Below are 16,891 nucleotides of genomic sequence, written 5' to 3'. Positions count from 1 at the left end.
AGGTGCAGCTTCTGGCACCTCAGTGTTGTCTGTGTCACTTTCAGGCTCATTCTCTTTCATGTTTTTGGCTAAGTGGACTTTTCGACCACACATTTCTTTGGAAGTTTTAACAGTTTGCCAGCTGAGTATTGTCACAATCTGCTTCATTAAGAGCTTTGCAGACAGTACGGTGGGCAGAGCAGAGAGCTGCAGCAAATGGCAAGAACAGGTCTTTAGTTGGATCCAAGTGCAAAAACATTTCCCCCTGTGTGTCATATTCTGCACTGGAGTGCTGAGGTCTTAGTAGCCACGGGTCTGTTATAAATCAGTTAGGTGATGGAGCAGATCAAAGAGAGCAGGGAGCAGAAGAGAGGTGTGGTCGTGGAGCTAGAGGATCACACGTGCGTGCAGACACAGTATTAGAGCACTAGTGTTGTATAAAATTGTACTTAAGTAAATTTACTTATGTCCAATAAAGACAGAGAAAAATGTGTTGGGTTTATTGTAGTTAACACAAAGCTGTTATGCATTTTTAACACAGATTTAAAGCCGGAGGTCATTTTAGTTTTATCCAAAAGTCAATACCAATAGATCTGTCTGCAGCAGCCAGTCGCTTTTTTGGAATATTTGCCTTTGGTTGTTCCTTAAATTTGCTCCTTTTAAAGCACTTTGAAGAGCTGTGGAAATATTCTCCTGGGATGCACTAGCTTTATGTGGGCTCAATAAGCCATCGTGGTGACTTGAAGGTGTTCTAGCTACCTGAGAGGCTGAATAAAGAAGGGAAAAAAATCTGTTTCTTCAGCTGTTGCTCTCACCCACTCTGGCGCATATTTGTCGTGTTTGTCACATTTTAAGCATGCTGTATTTTCTTTAAATGGTTATTTCTTCCTTTGGTTAGATATTAATTTCAATTTGAGAACAGCAAAACTACCTGATTCTTATTTTTGAAAACTCATTCACTTTTTGATTTTCAGTCTAACGTTAGCAACTCTGCGTCACTTCTCTAATCAGAACAGGGGGTTTGTTAGTCTTGAATTGTGTTTAATGAAAACACATACAGGTTTTGCTTCTGTGTTAACTATGTTATTTTTCCTGATCCTTATGTCCCCATTTATTAAAAATGCTGTAAACAACTATGAAGCAAAACAATTTATCATAAATGGTACTGTAAATAAGCTAGGTTAATAGTAAAACTCAACAGTTGTCACTGCTTTTAGCTAACAGGCTTCTGAAACTCAGGTTTATGGGCATGATTTCACAGTGTTATCCATCATAATTGTTAACCTGTTGCATTTAAAATTCCTGGAAAAGCTTGAGCCACTGGGGCGCCGGCGAAATAATTATTATATTTTGGTTTATGCACGGGCATTAAACACAAATCTTGGATGGCTGGGACAGCAGTTGGATTTTTAGCCATGTCTTCCAACTCGTCCTAACTCCACCTTCTTTGCTGCAGCTGGCAACTGTAATCCTTGTTCCGCTCTTGAGGGCCACTCCAACCAGAAGCTGGGACACAGAGATCTTCAAAGCTACAGAGCAGTACAAGGACTACCTTTTCCAACTGTAGGACATGCTAATATGATGCCGCTTTGTCCCTCCACACTGTTGTTTGCAATAATTTCTTCTTGAGTCTTGTTGTAGTCAAAGTTATGGTTTCCCTACTTTAATGCATAATTCATCCTGTTTCATCAGCATTATAAAGCATTCACTAGACCCTGATGGGGGAGATTTATGATGTAGAAAACTAATCTCTTTCACCTGTACAGGCCTATAGTAAAGAAAGAAATAGCTTTGCAGTCTGTGCTGACTGAGAAACGGATGAGGGCCTTTAGTGTTACTTGATGCAGTGAAGTAAGCCGGCCAGATATGATAATCATAAAAGCGAGTGTATACAAACCCTTATGCATGCAAAACATATATCATACAACATACATTTCTCTTTGCCTCATCCCGTCTTAAATAATCCTGGAAGTGTTTCTATAGTCTTTTTTTGTCTTGACACTGTAGAGTTTTAATTTGCGTATGTGGATGCAGAAACAGACTGGGTTCAGTGTGCTTTACATACTCAGTCATGTTACTGAACAGGGTTCTGTCAGTGAAGCTATTTTTTTCCCTTAAATTTACATTTTCAACAGGATTGTAGTCATGAACGGAATTCAGTACGTGCTGCAAACAGATGACGCAAAATCTAGAAGCTTCTATTTAAATGTCAGTATGCAGGCGTTTTACTAAATAATGAGCCCCATTTCTTATCCACATCAAATCCATGCAGAAACACTAGGGGCTTATGAGGATGATGAATTTAAATGGCCTCAGGTAATGGACAGCTCAGATGGATATAATTGCTTATATATATACAGGCTTCCGCTTTGCATGGTAATGGATCAGGTGGTGGGCTTTAGGTAGCCATCCTATAATAAGAGCTTTTCCATCTTAATGACTTATTTAACGATAAAATGGAAATGTTTCCAGGTACGTGCTGACAGTCACAGCAACTGATGTAGGTTAAAATAGAAAGGGGCACTCGAAATTTGGCTTTTTCCACACAAATCCCTTTGTGTCGGGGACTGTGTGTGCAAAAACAAAATCCAAGTTAGCAAGTCACTGTTAAATGCTACTACTGAGTTGTAATTGCAGCCTTGTGTTACACCCTTCCACATGCACACTTCCACCTCTCCCTCTGTCACTCGATTATGCAACAGTCCTGTCTTGCAAGTCCTTGCAGGATCTCAGCTTTGGATTGTGTAACGCTGAGAGGGGAACGGGCTGTAAGGCCTCACATTTAACCGCAGAGAATCCCAGTGACGCCTCGCCACATCCAGCAAATATTTGAGTCCTCAGCGGACATTTTTCCGCCACACTGACTGCACAGCCACTGGCACTCTAATTATATCCCTTTGTTTAACCAGTGGGATGTTTTTCTTCCAGCTTATTTTTATAGTTTTCTGTGGCTGCTTTCATCCACAAGCAGATATGATTGATAGTGAGATAATACTTTAGTTATCCCCAAGGGGAAATCCAGATATCCAGCAGCTTGGTCAAAAAAACAAACATCCCTCCGGTCATAAATAATAATAATATTATTAATAATAAAACAATAAGGTAAAGTTTCACAATACCGTCTTACTTCCCTTTGTGGGAAAACTTGGTGGGAACGTTTTGATGAACTAACATGCTATACAGGTAAGGGTGGGGGTAAAAATGTGCCATGTTGTTTACTTGACTCCTTAAATCCATCTTTTCTGTGAGTTACTATCTTGTAAAAGTCAGTTTGAGGAAGTCTCACGGAGACTGAACAATCCTAGAGGTTTGAAATGCTGCACAAAGGTAATACTGCTTTCATGCACACAGGCCTACAGTTAATATAATAAACAGCTTTACAGTATCTGTGCTTGCTTAGTAAAGGAAGAGAGCCTTTTATGTTACTTGAAACCAATAAAGTAAGCAGCCCAGAAAAGATTGTCCTGAAAATACAATTCCAACAGCACTTCTGTTACAAAACCTACCGCTTTTCCTTTATGAAAAGGGAATCTTAAGTTCTGACAGTCATGAAAGTGTGTGCAATGTTGGTCCAAGACTCGTAACAGTGAAAAGGAGGGTTTATACAAGAAATATCGTGTCATTTTTAACAAAATAAAGCTTTCAGTTTTGTTTAAACAGGCAAGAAGTAATATAGCTCTCAGCAAAGAATGTTGTGAATGCTTATTCATTGTAAAAATCAGAAACTTTATCATTCAAGTCTAGCTGGAGCTAATGATGGTCAGAAAGAGACTGTCCATAGGTGTTTATCATGGCATAGAGGTGCACTGTAAGAAGCACATCGTGTGACAGAAAGTGCGGTTCACCTCGTCGTCTTTTATTGGTTCTAGTGCAACTAGCATGTTATTTATGTTATATTCATTCCCTCTAAGTTTTTGTGCGGTAGTTGTTGTAGGAAAGATTTCTAACGGCATATTTAAAACTGTCACTTTTGTATTATCCACGTGACAAATGTGGTAAATGAAAGTGGTGCTCTGACTTTAGAATTCTTGTGTTAGCATGATTTGGCTAACTGCTTTATCTTTTTGGTTTATTAAAAAAAATAGCTTCAAGAAATGAATTTGATTTAATTTCAACTTTTACAAACTGATTTGGATGGTTATAACTTATTTAAACAACCACTTTGTATTTCAATTCTCTTCATAAAAGGGCTGTAGCTTAGAGCTAAGTTTCAGTTAGCAAGTAAACAGGAAGCGGATTGTTTACTTTTCTATAATATTCTTCCGTAATATTAAATTAGATCTTCTATCCTTTGATAATATTTTTGCCTATGAAATAATATATCAGTTACTCATAATCAGAAAAAAAATGGTTGAACTAATTACATTAACTTAATTCTTTTAAGATTTTCTTTTTTTTTTCTTTTTTTTTTTTTTTTGCCTTTGCTGCTGTTGTTGCAGGATGAGGTTGAAATGACCACACTGGTGGTTCTAGTGTTCAGCTTATATTAGCCACATGATTGGGAGGATTTTTAACAGCCCACAGAATACTTGAAGTGAAATTTTAGCATACAAAGTGTATAGATAGTTCTGTTTTGTTTTGATGTTGGAACAAGCTAGGTTAGCTAGTTCTTGCTAATACTGCTTTAGCAAATAGCTTGTAATTTAAACGCTAAAGAGACAAATGATTTTATCAACATTCGCTATTAAAGCTTAGGTTGTATTTACAAGTTGTTCTGATCACAAGAAGATTTCAAATACTACACAGGGCAAACTTACTTTTCACCTTCTCCCTTTTTACATTGCAATTTTTGGTGAAATTTACTCAAGTTCACAGAATAGCTCTTTACAAAACACTTTCCAATTGAAAAAGCTCATTTCGCTCCACTGGGTATAGATTTGTGAGCTATATTATTTATGGTTTCCAGTCATTTTCTAAGCTTATTGCAATTTAACTACACTCATTCCTAAATAAAAAGCCAAACCACTGTGATGCTGCTACTGGCATTAAATCGACGTTCTCTTTTCTGATGACAGTGAATATAATAACACCTTTCAATAGGTGATATTTTTTTTCCAGTGCAGGCACAGAGGAAACTCATATTTAGTTAACCTGGATTGACCGTTGCAAAAAGCAAACATGGCATTTAAATGTGCTTGCATAATGTGCTGTATTGATTTGTTTTTTGTTTTGTATTTTATTGTTTAAAAGCTCAATCTTTTTTTTTTTCCTTCAATTGCATTGATTGACCTCTCAGTACAGAATGTGAGCATGTCAATACGTGTTAAATTTAAATAATACAGCTGACACACATGGTAATCTTGAATTAATGAAGATTCCTTTGGGGCTTTTTTTGGTTTTTTATGTTGATTCTCTCCTTCTTGACTATCAATAGACCATCAATAAACCACATTACCGTTCCTTTTTTCCCTCCACATGAACAATGCTGACAGCACTTTTCCACACTGCCATGTGAAAAAGTGAAGACAGGCCATAAAAGGTGATGAAAGGCTTTCTGATGGGTGCAGATCTCCTCTAAAAGCCAAATACATGCTGTGATTATCTGAAAGTAAGAATATTCTTTTGGTGTAATTGGATGTTTTTTCCTTCAGTGGTGAGTGTCAGGCAGAGATTTAAATTGTTGCGATTTCTGGCCTTCATTTACTCATCACGTTCCTCCTTTTTGCACCTAAACATTTAAAGAATCTAAAGAAGTTTATTTTTGCTCTTTATTTCCTGCATTTGTATGTTATTTACACGGCTTCCTTGTGATTTTTATGTTTGGCTTTTTAAGATTTAAGCTTAATAGAATATTCACGCTGCAGTGCACATGTTGGCACACTTAGCAAAACATTGTGTCGCCTCATTCCTCTTGATCAGGTTTCATTCCATTCTCTGTGGAAATAAATAGACGTGTTGTATCCGTTCTCAAAGACGAACCCTTTCCTTTATAACACAAAGGTGCACACCTGTGCCGAGTCTGCCAGAGGTTTGGAGAATTGTTGAAACAAAGCACTGCACTGTTGTTAATGCTTACTGTATTACAATATCTCATGTCTCATAAAAAATAATGTATTAGATTCAGGTTGAGCATCTTGGAGACCAGTTTAAAGAGACAAGCCTGAGATGGTTGGGACATGTGCAGAGGAGGGATGATGGATATTCTGATGTTGAATACAGAGCTGCCAAGCAGGAAGAAAAGAGAGATCACAGAGGAGGTTTGTGGATGTCATGGAGGAGGACATGCAGAGGGTTGGTGTGGATGCTCAGGGGCAGGGTGAGATGGAGGCAGATGATTCGCTAGTCTTTTCTAAAGTACAGTAAGGTTAGCCTAGACATGTTTACTTGGCTTACTTTTAGCTGACCCGTTACAATGATATGCATGATTTCCAGATCCACATGGACAACAGAGGGGTGTAGACTCTGTCACTTTTTTATATTGTATGCACACTCAAAAAAATCAAAAATCAAATGCACAGATCTGATCTCCGGTTAAGGTATCCCCTAGCTGTTTCTATTCAAATCACTCCACACGTGTGTTTCTGATGCCAAGAACACAGTGATGGGAAACGCATACAGTCTCACTTTTGAGTGTTGTAGAATTAACTGAAGTATTGTAGTCTGTAATCACATGAATCTGGTAACCTATCGGATTATCTGAAAAAGAAAGCCCTACAATGCTTTTCTTTCCCCCCCCCCCCCCCCCCCATTGCGAGAAAACCTTTAGTCAGATGATAATGTTGAGGATAAGACTAATATGTGAGACCCTGCAGCAAAGCAATAACAGGAAGGAGCAACTGTGGAGAGCGATCTAATATTTAAAGATCACATTAATGGACAGGTAGCTACTAGCAGCAGGCAGAAAGTATATTTAAATGAATGGATGAAGGAACACAGAACTATAAACACAAACAGGAGGCTAGGGTTGAGCTCAAACAAGGTCTACAGTGGTTCATTTTTGAATTGCTTTAAATGTTGCACCTCATTTCATTTGAAATAACTAGATTTGTTGCCTGCCTGTTACCATACATTTTTGGCTGTTCGTCTTCCCCTTAAGAGGAAGGACAATGAATTGAATAGTATCTACTGTATTTTTGGATTTTTCTCACTTACAGGCAGTTTTCCAACATCTCCAAACTACCCTTGTTTTGACTTCAGATGATTTAGGCGATCATATTTTAAACCAAAATAAGAAAATTATTAAAAGCCTGCTTTCACTTTATGCACACAGTGTATTGTGCTTTTTTTCTTGTGTTCTCTGAAATACAGATTCAGGGATCATAACCCTTATAAGAGGGGCACCTCAGTTTCAGCTGTATATATTCAGTTTTGTGTTATATACTGGGATATTAATAATTAGAGCTATTTGTTGTTATTTGCTATTGTTTTGGTAGTCTTGGAGCAACTGTGACCACATACTTTATTAATCCCAGAAGAAGGTATTCTGATTCTAACTGTGGCATTTTAAATGCTATTGCTGCCATTAAGAGATGGAAGGGAGGGAAAGCCCCGGTGCCTTTTTTATGGCTGTAAGTGAAGCTACAGTTTCACACTGAATCTGGAGCTTGCCTCTCTTGCTGCAATAAGGAGGAGTTCGTAATCTTCACATAATATGCTGTTTACAGTCTTCCCCTGGTGTAAACTCATTCTGTGTGTTTCTTACAGGCTCTGTTAGCAGCATGGGACAGCATCTAGGAAAGAAGGAGCCCAACACAGACGGCAAGGTAAGAGGGCTCATCACAGCTTTATATTAGTTTTCTTTTATTTGTGTGCGAGCGGTGGCTGTTATCTGCTGGACTTTGGACTCTGTGGCACAAAAGCTGTTGGGCTCCTTCACTCATGCTAATTTACTGCTGCCGCTGAGCTTTGAGCAGGAGTGACAACCAGTTTAGAGTGTGAGTGTGTGTGTGTGAGTGTGTGTGTGTTTGTGTGTGTGAGTGTTGAATCTCTTTGGATAAAAAGCTGCATAAATGCCTTGCAAGTGTATGTGTGTCTAAGGTTTTTGTGGCAAGTGTTTTGGGTTTTTCCTTTGTTTCCAAGCAATTTAGTCAATGAGATTGAGGTTTTGTATTTTTAATTGTTGCTAGACTGGAATAAGAAGCATGCTCAGTGTACTTTATATTGATCTCTAAAAATAGGGAAACCCTACACCTTGGCACACCTGAGGCAGTAATTTTTAAAATGTAATCCTGTGTAGACTTGAATTGCTGCAAATTTTCAAGAGATAATATTCGGCACGCTCAGATTTCAACAGCCGGCATCCCACTCTTAATTGAACCATGTTGCCATGGCGATATCCCAGGCACCACGAACCTCCGCGGTTCTCTTGGGTCATCCCCTCGAAACAACAAGCCTCTCCGCAGCACCACTCTACGAGAGAACCCATTTGAACTGGAGAGAGTAAATAGATGATGGCGTGCATCAGGGCTGACATTAAACCCTCTCCAGGTACACATCTCATTTAAACATTAGCTTTGGCCCAGTGATCAGCGGCGCTCAGATGGGCTACCACCCTGCTAGTGGGTGTAGAAATAAAAACACCACATTTTGGGGGATTTTTGCCCATCTGAGTCGAGAAGATAAACTGTTGCTGTGTCAGTGCACTTGCCTAAAAATAATGAACTGGAAGGTGACGCTGGCTGGTAATTTCCTGTGTGCTGCTGCTGAGAGCCTGAGCACAGATCAGTGAAGTTATAGCCAACAAATACTCCAGCTCTAACAGGAGTGCTATAGCTTAAGCAGAAACTATGGTATAAAATAAACAATGATCCAGTGGAGAATTAAGTGTAGTTCGTGCCGCGAGTCGACAAATAGACTTTTTCAAATTGGCTAGGACGCAAGGTGTGCTGCTCTGCCCTGGAGCTAATGCTCCACAGAAACTGCTTCTGATAGTGTTGTATTTAAACAGAACAAATCTCGGTGTGACTTTCTTGACTCATCTGTGTGCTCTGAGACTGTGCTTCTGTATGCCAAGCGTGGAGGCGTATTTGGAGGCTTAAATTAGGATGTTAATGTAGTTTAATGATATTCGATCATTAACCCCGACCTTGTCTAACGACTTTAAGGCATTGCAAGAGAGGCTCCTACCGTACATGAAGAGGTTTTGAGTTTATTGTGAGGTCTCCGAGCCCAAACAGTGAGCGAGTTAAAGCAAAAGGAAAGAATAAGGCAGCTTAATGTGTGCACCGTGTAAACCCTGTAGTCTGCTGTGTGCTCTGGATTATGTCTCACTACCTGGCCAATGCCTGTGACGGGCAGAGCGGTCATGTGGTGAATGGGGGAGCCCGAACCAGCAGGGGTGCTGCTGATGCAGCCCACGCATGATTTGTCTCCTATTCCTGCAAAAACACACACTGGAGAGCGTGGAGCAGAAGCAGGAGAAGTGGATCTATTTGTCACGTGCCGAGCTGGTGGGAGAGGTGTTGGGGGAAGCGTGTCGCACTAAAGCAGCATTGTTTAGCCTATGCAGACACATATTGTGCCGTATATCTTTCTTTGTATATCATTTATTTCCCCCTTTCTTTCAGCTCCATTATCGTAAATTGAAGTCAATTTTAAAAGGTCTGGCCAAAGAGCAGGTTGTCATAGTGACCGTGGAAAGGGAACAAAGCGTGACAGGGTAAGGCAGGTTGTGTTTAGATGCTGAAGTCAGAGTCATGATCCTTCTCCCAATCCCTTATCAGTTGTACCTATCCCTTCACTCACACACCAGGCAAAGTGTTTCTCTGTCAGCTTTCGGACAATTTCTCACTGCTGTTATTTTACAGCTCTAAATCCCACCTGGATGTATAAGATGATAACACTGGCCTTTTTATTTTGCCAGAGTAGAAATTTAGCCATAATAAGGTTTGATCAAATGTGCTTTTAGTGGCTAGTGCTTTTGAAGATTTCGCAGAACTCCCGATAGAATACAACCCAGGACTTAAATGAGTCACTGGAAAACATAACAGAGTAACAGATAAGAAATATTTGCTTTTCCTTTGCTGCTACTGTATATTGGTCCTGCTCGGATGTAGTCTGATTGCTGTGTTGTCAACACTTGATTACAGACAGAGGCACAGGCTGTTGCATGCTTACAGTTTGTATAAACAGTATTGACTAAATTTGGCAAAGTGTGAGCAAATTTTTAAATGAGAACCCAAAAAAAAGCAACAAATGCTACATCGACACATGAATAGCAGCCCAAGCTAGCACCCATTTGCACGGCTTCTTGCAGTTTCAACCACCGTTTTGTTTGTGCTCATTAGTGGCCAACCACAGGCTTTGTGGCAATTCATGCTGAGACCACTTTTGCTCAGCGACATTTAAAGAAATTGACTTTACGCTTATCTCAAATGTCAGCAATTTTACCAGGATGTGGTAGCATAATGCAGACTCTCTCCCCCTCCCCACCTAGAAGTACCTCTTCTTACCCATGTTGCGGACTCAGAGATACTATCAAAGCCACCAGTTTGTCAACTGACAAGAAGTTTTAACAAAGGGTTACTTTTTCCGCCTTCAAGCTCAAAAAGCAGCATGGGAAAGTGGCTTTTGTTACAGGAATACTATTTTCCCAGTGCTGCTTCAGGGAATTTGCAGTTCACATTCTCACATGGTTTTGTAAGCCATTCTGGGAAATGTAACAAAGGAAACGACAGAAGAAAATTTTCTTGGTATGATGGTCCTGAAATGGAAAAGAATACATTTATAGAAGTATCTAGTTAGAATAATCAACGCTAGAATCAGAGCACATATTCAGACAGGCAGGCAGTTTCCTAGTCTACAGATATGCAATTTTAAGCAACGATATGCAAAATAACTTTGGGGTGGGGTGTGGGGGCGCACTTTTCTCAACTAAGGTGAGTGATTGAAGTGAACATTAGTCAGAGTGCAGGATGCCACTGATTGGCATATGAGTAGTCATAGATGAGTTGTTCATAAAGGATTTTACCCCTTAGCAGTAAACCTACAACGAATGCTGATGAGGGCTTTGAAGAGGCAGAAAAAACAGCGTAGAGCTACAGAAGCTCACCAAAATACTCTTAAGTGATGATTAATGTCATCATTATTAAGTGATTAAATTAAATAAACCAGTTTGTATAATCTGTCTTTTTATGTTGAGCTGATCCAACCATCACTAATGTGTCTGTCACATTGATAATTAAATTGTGTTGATTGACTTCCACCTTAAAAAAATGCTGTTAGCTGCTAGTTGCCTGCGACTGGCACTGCAAATTTAGCTTTTTGTCTCTCCTGTCTACACATTAAGTGATGAAGGCAGGCAGAGAAGGAGAAGTAGGGACAGTTAACTTCATGAATGAGTCATTGGCTGTGTTCTATTTACATTGATAATCAAGTCAGAGAAGCCCCACCCACCTGACTTTGCAATCCAAGACTGCGGCAGTGTACATGCGTACGAGTAAAACTTGCACTCGCTGTAGAAGCCATATACAGAGCAGTGACCAGATTTTATCACCATGCTTTATTTGTGAATGTGTTTTTCACCATAAAAACATTGCTGTATTGCCAGTGATGCATGAAAGCGGCAGCAAAGCAAAGCAAAGCTACTACAAAGGAAAGCTACTACTAAAACAACTGTCAGCTCCCACATCTGAACTTTCAGGTAAAAGGAACACAGCAGTTCATTTAACATTTGTGGTTATAGCTGACTAATATATGATGTAAATTTGCTATCAAGAACCTTGGTTGCAATCACAGACATGCAATCATATGCCATCAATGTTCTCAAGAAATTAAAAAAAATTGCAAAGAGGAAGGACTACTGCCGGGATAATCTTTGTGGTCGATCTCATGACAGAGTCACCCACATCACTCACTGCTGTAAGTTTAGAAATGAAGGTGATCGTCAGATGTTTTACAACAGGAAAAATGCAACCGAGCTCTTTCACAGTAACCAACTTACAAAAGCCATTCACAGACATTAAACTGATAAAGGCTGAATGATTTCCTGTGTCAGTATCAAATAGACGAAGTACCAGCGTGGTAAATAAACATAGGGTAGGTGAACCTACCTCACAGGTAGGTCTGCGGTTTCAAACACTTTGTTAGCTAAAATAAAGGTCTTGATTACATTGTAGTATTTATATTTACTCTTATGTCTCCAATTAAATTCTATGATTAGGTCTAATGATTTCAGTCGATTGTGCTCTGGATCACTGGGACTAGAATGTTTGTGACTTACTAGGTTCCAGCATTATCTCGTTTGGCTGGCAAGCCTGTGTGCTTGATCAGTGTAACGCCCACCTGGGTAATGACAACTGGTTACTGCAATGCTCACTGAAACGCAGAGCAGAGTGAATGCAGACTATGTTTTTGATTTCCAGTCTCTGAGCTAAGAAACTGCTTGGACAGGTGATCTGTCTCACTACAGATCACCTGTAGAATTTTCCAAACACCTTCAACTACACAGGAAATAAAAATGCAGTGTTAAAGGAGGAAAGCACAGATTGCAGATGATGAAATTGAAAGTAACAAGTTGTAATTATTCTTACCTTACTAATTCAACTTTATATGAAAGGATTGTAGGATCTTTGACGTTAGCCGTTTCTGTAGACGAGCCATGTGGATATCTTGCAGCTCATAACCTTAAATTAGGTCCTTTTGTAATTTCACAAAAATAAGTTATGTGCTACTTTGTGACTCACTGCAATATAGTTGCAATACAGTGCTATTACTGAAGCTGTTGAATTAAAGACTAAGGTCTCCAGATGAGGGAGCTGGATGCCCACTTAGTAGACGGCCAGTCTACAGAGACACAGCTGTGTGACTGTGACTGGTATGTCTGTTCCTGTGATATATAGCTACAGGGTTTACAAACCCTTTGACTAGTTATTTGCCTTGGATAACATTTTACCGTTGGACACCATTGTATTCAATGCCCATGACTGGTAAAACTCTGTGGCTTTTTGGCCCAGTTAAGTCTACTGCGTCTCGCTTTACTGACACATTTGTGCTTGAACGACACACTGCTCATTTTATATTGCTGTAAATGTATATTGCTCTTTGGTCTTAATTGGTTTATCTAATGGTGTTCTTACAGCTCTAATAAAGAAATAAATGTTGGGTACATTCGGTCAACATGGGGGATAAAACTGGCCTTGAGAAAGTAGAGCTCCAGAGACTCCAGTGTCTTTTTATACAGTACCTTACAAATGTGAGATGAAATGTCTTCCATCTGTAAAGAATGGACAGGATGTAACACTGAAGGGTACAGTTATCACCAAACCACATGTACGGAGTGGAACCTGGATCCCTTTGAAAGTCTCAGAAGACCCAAGTGCTGAAATGTGTTCAAATCACTGTGTTCCACACCCACTCTCTCTGCTCAAATGTCAGGAGTGCTCGGGAACACTGAACCGCTTACAGTATCCTAGTGCTGAATTGGGATCAGAGGCCTGACTGAAGCTGAAGCAGTGGAATTTTCCATTGTCACACAGCAGTACAATTACAGAGGAAGACTTAATTTATTATTTTTAATGGTGATGAGTGGACCAACCAAATAAACCTCCCAAAAAATAAGTACAATAAAAACAAGGCTAAGGCAATTTTATGATAAATGTTTTATTTGGGGGGGGGGGGGGGGGGGTTGGCCTTTAACTCTGATGTTTGTGTCTTATATTAGTGACAACAGTCCACTCTTTACATGTGGGATAGCCTTAAAAAAAAGAAAGGCATAACTTTACATTGTAGGTGCTAGGCTTAAGCCATGATATGTGGTTCTGGTCATCTATAGTAGTAAAAAGACATTTTACCAAAGCTAGCATCCAAAAGTAAAGAGTAAAAGGAACAACATCTTGAGTAGAGCCCAATCTGTTTCATGGTGGGCTAATACAGTGGTCCTTCGCTATAACGCGGTTCACCTTTTGCGGCCTCACTGTTTAGCGGATTTTTTTGTTGTTGTGCAATTTCTCATGTTAGCTGTTTATTATCATATCCTTCTGCTTATCCAGTTTGGGGGGGTGGGGAGCTGGCCCAGCTGCCATAGGGCAAGAGGTGGTATACATGGGGTACACGGTGTCACAGGGCTAACACATTTATAATGGTGATAAATAGAAGTGGAAAAATTAAAGAAGAGCCAGGAGAAACACCATTCAGCCAGGTTATGAGTGTTGATGTTGCATTGCTTGCCCACCAGAGGGCACTTTGCAACTTTGCTGTTAGCAACTGGGTTTGAAACAACAAGAACATAACGGGTCCAAGCACAGTCCGACACAGAGTAAATGAGTAATTAAAATAAATAAATAAATAAACCAAGGCAATATATTAGCAAAATGTTTTCAGGTTTCGTGTGTCTGAGAGAAGGAAAACAAATATAAAACAAATATCAGTCTTAAAGATCATATATTGGTCAGGCTCTAGTCTTAAGGTACTCTGGCACTTGTTTTGGTGGTCTCACAACTTATTCACCTGATTGTACTCTCTTCAGGGTTTGTAATGACAGGGGGAGGGGGATCTGTTTGTGTGTTTGTGTTTTATATAATCTAGAGAAATATGTCGCAGTTGGCAAGCTAAAAGTTCAGTAGGTTAGGACCGAGAAGGGCAGGAAAGTATGAATAATTGTCAGGTGTTGTCGAAGCTGTCACAGGGTCAGGACGTGCTTCTGTCTCCAACATGAACCTCTTTTGAAAGCTCTACTTCACAAGAACTGTATTTTTAGTATTTTTAATAAGGCACCTGTGGCGAGTAGTGTCACACCGACAGCGAGGATGGCATTAAGATGTCGGTTTAGTTCTCTTAGTTGCCCACATCGCCCTTTTCATTTTTCCTTTGATGTGGTCGTGTCGTGACAAGTTTTTAACGAGGACCCCTTTAGTTTTGTATATAATGTGTGTCCTTCAGAGGCTGAAAATCCAAGTGTGCCTTGTGGCCAAAATGTCAGCTGTATTTTTACAGTTGCACTTAATTCAAACTGATTTATTTATTTTTAAATGTGAAGTCATTTACATGCAGATCCAGGCCCAGCATCCTCCTTGGTGGCAAGGACCTTCATTTTAATGACCATCCAAGCTTCTGTGACTGCGGGTTTTGTTTTGTTTTTTCTGTGTATTCCAATCTGTTTGCATTGCTAATTCTTTACACTATATGAAAAAGGAAAGGCTAAGAACTAAGGCAAGACAGCTAAGTTGGGGTGTGAAAGAAAATCTAGCAAAGGTTGAATGCTAAGGATTTTTAGTTGTGATTGCCATATCAAGTGTGCCGTACAACCACCAGCTGATGGATAAAAATGATGTATTTCCTGATTGCTAAACACTCATTTCTGGAGTTTGCTGTATCTCATTGGATGAAATTGGATCAGAGATGGTGCTAGCCCCAGAAACTTCCTAGTGATTGCTTTGGTTGGTGGCAAATGATTACCTGTAGTTTGTTTTCAAATGTTATCCTGCAAATACAAACTACCAGCCAAGAAGTAGTAAAACTTAAAAAACAGCCATGCAAACTGGAAATGGAGAAGGTTCACCCTGCAGAGTAAAAGTTGTTTCAGCGCTAGAGCCAAAATCTTTCACAAGGTGCAACTTTGAAGGCATTTGATGGATATCTCCAGTTCCATTTTTGGCATGCTTTTCAGTTTGTTATAATTTATTTATTAGAGTAGCTGAGTCCATAACCCATGAAGTCTATAACTTCACCTCAGGCTAAGATAGCAGTATACTAGTGACTAAAGTAATCACAAGGAGGTTTTTGGGGAACACCTTTTTCCCTAGGGACAGGCGGTTGCCAGGGAAGTCACTGCCCAATCTCTAGGCCTGTGTGATTATGTTATTCACTTGATCTTACATTGTCACATGTCCAAAATGGCAGATAAGTTCAAGTCACACAGTTAGAGGTCACATATCTGCAAATCCTCAATAGAAATTTAAGCTTTATCAGTGCACAAAAATACATGTGGAGTTCCTTTTTTGAATCACGGATTTACAAATCATTTGTTCACCAGCGAAGTGCAGAGTTGTAGACTCATTATTCAGTAAACAAGCAAACTGGCAAAAGGACTTGAGGAGCTGAGGTGGCAACAGTAACCTTGATGTTAGAGTTGTAACCAGAAACCTGAAGTTTGGGTTAGTCTGGGCTGGTAGCCAGGGACCTGGAAGCTAGGCTACACGTTGGCAACCAGAAGCTAAAGCTGTGGCATTAAGATGTCACTAAGGTTTGGGCCAAGCAAATGGGAGTAGAAATAAGCCAAGACAACGGGGAGCTGAACAGAGAGAACTGACAAGACAGGAGTTTGGGAGGCAAGGGCTGAATCAGCCAAAGAAACTGCATAGATAAGAAAGCATGAATTTCAATAAGCAGAATACTAACAGAACAGTAAAAGTGGCCAGTTTACAGATGAGCACTGCAAAGGCAGAGACTGTGTTCTAGTTGCAAAGGAGTGGCAGGGCAGAGCATTTCAGAAGACTTGATTGTTCAAGTGGCTGCAGCTGGTCGGGCACTGTTCAGGCTACAGGGCACCTTTCTCCAATCCTGTAATCAAGCACCCACTAACACAGAGGCTGCACGCGAAGCAAGAGAGGAGGCAGAGTCCCTGATTGGCTATTCCTATTTCGATCAAACATGTGATTAACCATGTCATATCCTGGGAGCAGCTCTTCAATCATCCTACTTTGCTCACTGTTAAGCTACGTTGTCAAAGGAGCTTGCAAAGAAAAGCGTCTGGACTTCTTTAAGTTACTTGAAGACGTTTCACCTCTCATCCGAGAAGCTTCTTCAGTTCTAAGGTCAAATGGTGGCGAGTCCCAGATATAAGCCTAGTGGGAGTATCCCCCCACAGAGGGACAAAAGGACCCCCTGATGATCCTCTAATCGCCTGAGCCAAGAGGCGGAGGATCATCAGGGGGTCCTTTTGACCTGGATGACTGAGAACCTTCACAGACATGTTAAGCTACGTTCACACTGCAGGCGAAAGCGCAGCAAATCCGATTTTTTTTTTTTTTTTTTT

General features: G+C 40.1%; 1 protein-coding gene across 1 annotated transcript in view; it reads left to right on the top strand.

Moving 5' to 3' along the window:
• Positions 1-16,891, top strand: part of mbpb (myelin basic protein b) — a 45,071-nt gene that overhangs the window by 6,994 nt on the left and 21,186 nt on the right. The window contains exon 2 of the mRNA XM_040013314.1: positions 7,624-7,682. Coding sequence (XP_039869248.1) covers positions 7,638-7,682 — 45 coding nt within the window. The 5' untranslated portion in view covers positions 7,624-7,637. The remainder of the gene's footprint in view (positions 1-7,623; positions 7,683-16,891) is intronic.

This window comes from Simochromis diagramma, unplaced genomic scaffold (assembly GCF_900408965.1).
Source record: "Simochromis diagramma unplaced genomic scaffold, fSimDia1.1 OVJJ01000618.1, whole genome shotgun sequence".
Lineage (NCBI taxonomy): Eukaryota > Metazoa > Chordata > Actinopteri > Cichliformes > Cichlidae > Simochromis > Simochromis diagramma.
The sequence above is the reverse complement of the archived record's forward strand: the minus strand, read 5'-3'. Positions and strand labels throughout refer to the sequence as shown.